Source organism: Trachurus japonicus, chromosome 9, assembly GCF_045865225.1.
Source record: "Trachurus japonicus isolate A0001 chromosome 9, Traja_1.0".
Classification (NCBI taxonomy): domain Eukaryota; kingdom Metazoa; phylum Chordata; class Actinopteri; order Carangiformes; family Carangidae; genus Trachurus; species Trachurus japonicus.
In genome coordinates, this window is record NC_140915.1 from 5,407,566 (window position 1) to 5,413,565 (window position 6,000).

At 42.5% G+C, this 6,000-nt stretch overlaps 1 protein-coding gene across 2 annotated transcripts in view; it reads left to right on the forward strand.

The window, feature by feature from the left end:
- The window catches only part of LOC146980768 (phosphatidylinositol 3-kinase regulatory subunit alpha-like), a 33,022-nt gene extending 27,231 nt beyond the window's left edge, over positions 1-5,791 (forward strand). Inside the window, exons 12-17 of one of the 2 annotated variants that reach the window (XM_085785768.1) lie at positions 807-932; positions 2,293-2,435; positions 3,237-3,413; positions 3,501-3,575; positions 4,483-4,653; positions 5,438-5,791. In XM_085785768.1, the coding sequence (XP_085641894.1) occupies positions 807-932; positions 2,293-2,435; positions 3,237-3,413; positions 3,501-3,575; positions 4,483-4,653; positions 5,438-5,627 (882 nt within the window). In that variant the 3' untranslated portion in view covers positions 5,628-5,791. The remainder of the gene's footprint in view (positions 1-806; positions 933-2,292; positions 2,436-3,236; positions 3,414-3,500; positions 3,576-4,482; positions 4,654-5,437) is intronic. The other variant, XM_085785769.1, reaches the window with a different exon arrangement.
- The last annotated feature ends 209 nt before the right edge of the window (positions 5,792-6,000 follow it).

Consider the following 6,000-nt stretch of genomic DNA (forward strand, 5'->3'; position numbering starts at 1 on the left):
ATACATAATGAATACAAACATGGTTTAACATGATTTAACATTGTACAATGCAATACAAAAATCTTGATAAACATATGATAAGAAATATAAAATAATCCCAGTTTAGATAGGCAGACCATGTGGAAAGTATTGACTGGTTAGCAGGAGAGACTTTAGTGCTCTCCTAAATTGTTGTAAAGATAAATCAAAAACATGTACAGGTAATAAATTCCATATTCTTGGTCCACGATAAAGTACTGATCAAACTGATTGTTTGATCTGTGTGCAGGGTTTTTACAGATCCTTAAAAAGTCTTAAAAGGCATTGAAGTCATTCATCTAAAAACAAGGTCTTACAAATGTTAACTCTTGGTAAGTGGGATTTTATGATTGTAATTAGTCTCAAATCTCAAAATAATTGGTAACATTTCGACATAGAGAAGTTTTAGTGGCGGCCGTCGACGCTACATTTCTCACCGCCACCAGCTCCCAAGTCAGTTTTTTGTTTTGTTTAGTTTTTTTTCTGGACTTTTTATGCATTTATTTTGAAAGGACAGCTGGAAAGAGACACAATCCAATGTTCATGTAGCAGTCACTTTACCTTGGATCACATAGGAAAGTGGGTAAAATTGTCCCTATAACCCTATGTAATTGATGTGGTGTTTTTCTTGTTATTTTTCTGCATTTGTGTTTATTGTGAAGTCGGTCTTAAATTTCATTTCAAGTGGCTTTAAAAAAGTCTTTAAAAGTCTTAAATTTAACTTGGCTTAAGCTGTAGGAGCCCTGTGTGTGGTCTGACCGGTGCTGTTGTGTTGTGTTGTTGCTCAGGACCAGGTGGTGAAGGAGGACAGCATCGAGGCCGTGGGCAAGAAGCTGCACGAGTATCATCTGCAGTACCAGGAGAAGAACCGAGAGTACGACCGGCTGTACGAGGAGTACACCAGAACCTCACAGGTACACGCGGGTCACGGCCCATCAATACAGGGCCGATTAAAGGGATAGTTCACCCAAAATTCACATTTCACTCATTATCTACTACTCACCCTCATGTGGACTAAGGGCTGGGAGAAGTTTCAGAGTCCTCCGTGGCTTCTCTGAGTTACAGGGGGTCTCGGCGCAGCAGTGCATGTCCATATGACGGTTGTGAATGGATACCAACTGTCTTCGTAACAAAAAGACACACCAAAAAACATCCAAATACCTCCATGCTGCTCGTCTGTAATGTCCGTCTTGTATTGAAGCCCCGACATGAGAAATTGTTCCGAAAAAAATTTAATAAGTCTATATTTTAACCTTGTTTGTAGCGGAAGCTCCCAGTGTTGCTCGGCGGGAATCTCGCGCAATTTGCGGAGCCGTGAACTGGGCGTCACTAGGTGCGTTTCCATCAGCTGTTTAGATGCATCGAGATGTATCGCATCGGAAAATGATGATGGAAACGCCGTGATTCGAATTAAAATCCCCTGATTCGCACAAACTGAAATACGCTCGCTAAGTTCCTCATCCCAGCATGTCGCCCACTCCGTCCGTGGCCGACAGCTTTTAAAACAGTGTTTCCCAACCTTGGGGTCGGGACCCCACGTGGGGTCACCTGAAATTCAAATGAGGTCGCCTGAAATGTCTAGTAGCCTAATTGATGAATTAAAAAAAATCTGACCAAGAAAGGTTAGGAACCAGTGCCACTGTTTTAAAAGACACTTGGGTTTTTTTTAATGCACTTGCATAGATCTTTCAGCACTCACAATGGGCCGATATAGGCCTAAAACTTTAAACTTGTTGTGCTTTTTTGATGAGCAACGGCAACTGGAATATTCAAAAACTGTCAGAATAGTCAATAAACATTTACTTTCTTTGAAAATTAAGTTTAAAAAAATATTTTATTTGAAAACTTTATAACCACTTTCGGTATTCGGTATTATTCGGTTATTCGGCCAAGCGTTTTGATTTTATTCGGTATTCGGCTTCGGCCAAAAAATGCCATTCGGTGCACCCCTAATAATGATGTTACTGCACTTCTTCATAGTTCCTCCTCAGTAAAAACGAACGAACGGGTGCAAAGTCCGTAGATGGAAACACACACGATTCGAAATTTCTTTTAATGCGCATTTCCCAGTAATTCGAATCACTTTGGATGGAAACATGGCTAATGCAAATCACGTGAGATTTGCATTGACACAGGCAAAGCAGTGAACTGAGACACTGGGAGCTTCCGGCGGAGGAGTTGTTGTTGTTGTTGTCAGTTGATCCAACGTGGCTGCTGTTGCCGCGACAACGACACATGACGCTCTCTCTCTCTCTCTCTCTGTCCGGCCAATAGGAGATCCAGATGAAGCGGACGGCCATCGAGGCGTTCAACGAGACCATCAAGATCTTCGAGGAGCAGTGTCAGACCCAGGAGCGTTTCAGTAAAGAGTACATCGAGAAGTTCCGCCGCGAGGGCAACGACAAGGAGATCCAGAGGTAGGAGGCTGTCTCCACGGCAACGCTCGCCTTTTTACACCACACACACACAGGTGAATGAGGGGGTTGCTGCCATGGCAACAAGAAGAAAAACGACCTGCAGGTGAACTTGAGTCTGAAGCTGAAGGTTTGTTCAAGACAGGTCTTTCTTTCTTTCTTTCTTTCTTTCTTTCTTTCTTTCTCTCTTTGAGTTCTTTCTTATTTTGAGTTCTTTCTTTTTTCCTTTCTTTCTTATTTTGAGTTCTTTCTTTTTTCCTTTCTTTCTTATTTTGAGTTCTTTCTTTCTTTCTTTCTTTCTTTCTTTCCTGATTTTGAGTTCTTTCTTTCTTTCTTTTATTCCTGATTTTGAGTTCTTTCTTTCTTTCTTTCTTTCTTTCTTTCTTTCTTTCTTTCTTTCTTTCCTGATTTTGAGTTCTTTCTTTCTTTCTTTTATTCCTGATTTTGAGTTCTTTCTTTCTTTCTTTCTTTCTTTCTTTCTTTCTTTCTTTCCTGATTTTGAGTTCTTTCTTTCTTTCTTTTATTCCTGATTTTGAGTTTGTTCTTTCTTCCTAGTCCTTTCTTTCTTTCTTCCTAGTCCTTTCTTTCTTTCTTTCTTTCTTTCTTCCTAGTCCTTTCTTCTGCTCTTCTTTCTTTCTGTCCCTTTCCTCCGTTTTTGTTAGTTTCTTTCTGTCTTCCTTGTTCACCTGCCCTCCTCTCTCTCTCCAGACACCAGAGCTAACCTCTCCCTCTCCCTCCCCCCCTCTCTCTCTCTCTCTCCCTCCCCCTCCCTCCATCCCTCCCTCCCCCTCTCTCCCTCTCCAGGATCATGGAGAACTACGACAAGCTGAAGTCTCGGATCAGTGAGATCGTGGACAGTAAACGCCACCTGGAGGTCGACCTGAAGAAGCAGGCGGCCGACTACAGGGAGATCGACAAGAAGATGAACAGCATCAAACCGGATCTCATCCAGCTCCGCAAGACCAGGGACCAGTACCTCATGTAGGCCTCTCACACACACACACACACACACACACACGGATCACATCTAAACACACAGTACTGACGTCTGTTGTGTGTGTGTTTCAGGTGGTTGACCCAGAAAGGCGTCCGTCAGAGGAAACTGAACGAGTGGCTCGGTCTGAAGAACGAAACCACGGAGGAGTAAGTGTGAACTGTCCATTTTGGAGCTATTTTCTTCCTCATCATGTCTTCTTCCAGAATAGTGGAAAGAAATGGTAGAAAATCCATATTACAGTTTTTATTTATTTTCATTTTATTTAATTTCATCTGTAGATTTCTCCTAAATTCACCAAAAGTTAGTCTGTCCCATGTTATGTCAGGTGTCGTTGTAAAGCTCTCTCTATACTGAACAACGATGTAGGCTCTTAGTATCAGCAACAAATCATAAAAGTACGATTTACATTAACAATCTATGTAGTTTTACAGTACAAGTCTTTAAAGGCCGTTTCCTCAAAATGAGTTTTTCAGACTCAGACTCTGAGCTAGAAATCTCCACTTCAGCAGCACTTACAGACACCAAACCTTCCAGTTTGATCCCTTTCTATATTCTGAAGGTTTTTACAGAGGGGATTGTTGATATATCATTCACAGCCTCATTTATACAACATTTTATTACTAAAAACATGGCAAAATTGGATTTTTTAGGGTTGGTGACACTATTTTCTCTTTTACAGAGTGATAAAAAGAGATATCCAAAATCCTCTCTGTAAAAACTTCTGACTCTAATATGTCAACAAAATAAAACAAGAATTTTGAAAGTGGCTTTATCCATTGTTCAGATTTCTGTTCTGGAAATATATGCAAATTAGCACATATTTAATTAGATATTGCCTCATTTACACATTGAAACCTCAAATTTGACAAAACTTTTAATACAAAAAATATTTGTCTTAATGAAAGTGATAAACTTGGGAAGTTTCATGGTGAAGTCTGTAGGTTTAATTTTTTACCCTATTCACCTGTATTGTCTCACATTAAACCTTTAAATCTGACAATACGAGACCTTATGTATCTGTGGTCCCACGCTAACCTAAAGGTTCTTCCTCAGTGAGTACAGTATGGTGGAGGATGAGGAGGACCTTCCTCACCACGACGAGCGACTGTGGCGTCTGGGAAACATCAACCGCGGTCAGGCCGAGTCGATGCTGCGAGGGAAGAGAGACGGCACCTTCCTGGTCCGAGACAGCAGCAAGCCGGGCTGCTACGCCTGCTCTGTGGTGTAAGTTTTAATTCCTCTTTTTTTTTCTTTTGTATACTACATACTTTTTAAAGGGATAGTTCAACATTTTGGTAAATTGTCCCATTGCCATAATCCCTATAGTCATAGCAGTAGGTTTGTTACCTTTAATTGTCGGTGCAAGCTGTTTTTAGAACGGCGGAGCAGAGCCGTGAGCTGCTCAGAGCTACGCTACGGAGGCTCATTATGGGATTTCTTTGGTTTCAAACTCATCAAACTCATCAAATACACAATCCAACAACTCCACAACGCTCTGGTGGACAAGTTGTGAGCTGCACATTCACCACGCTATGAGATAATAACACAATGTTACCACACAGAGTTGTTTTAGAGGGAAATTCATGCAAAACCGCTGACGCGCGTTGCCTTCAGGGACAGTTTTGTCAAGTTTTTCTCTGTATTTTGCGTTGTGGAGTTGTTGGATTGTGTATTTGATGAGTTTGATGAGGGAAACATCCCATGACATCCCATGAGCCTCCGTAGCGTAGCTCTGAGCAGCTCACCGCTCTGCTCCGCCGTTCTAAAAATATCTTGCACCGACAATTAAAGGTAACGAACCTACTGCTATGACTATAGGGATTTTGGCAATGGGCCAATTGGGCCAAAATGTTGAACTATGCCTTTTAAATGTGTGATCCCCAGTCGTCTTTTCTAAATCGGCAACATCTGTCTAAATCGTGTAGTGTGTGGGGACAGTAGAGCTCAGTCCAGCGTCTGTGTTCTCCGCCTCACTCTGTCTCTTCTTCTTCTTCTTCTCGTCCCTCAGGGTGGACGGCGAGGTGAAACACTGCGTCATCAACAAGACCAGCACCGGTTACGGTTTTGCGGAGCCGTACAACCTGTACGGATCGCTGAAGGAGCTGGTGCTGCACTACCAGCACACCTCGCTGGTGCAGCACAACGACTCGCTCAACGTCACGCTGGCCTTCCCCTTCTACAGCCAGCAGCGCCGGTGACCCCCCGGCCCCCCGGCCCCGCCTACACCAACATCGTCATCACAGACCAGCAGCCAGACCTCGTTTACACCCCCAAACCCCGACCAGACCAGACCAGACCAGACCAGACCAGACCAGACCAGTATCTGACCACACACCGACACATTTCAGTCTGAACATTCAATCAGTCCTGCAGAGATTCAGGTAAAAAAAAACTACATTTATAGAAAGTATAAACTTGTCAGAGGTCAAGGCGATGCTTCGGGACACACGAGAACAAACACAAACTTTGATTTTAAGCTCAAGTTCACTTTTATTTACGTACATGCATTTATCAACACACAAAACATGCAAAATATTAGCCTAGAAATCTAGCTGCACCCTAGCGGCAGCA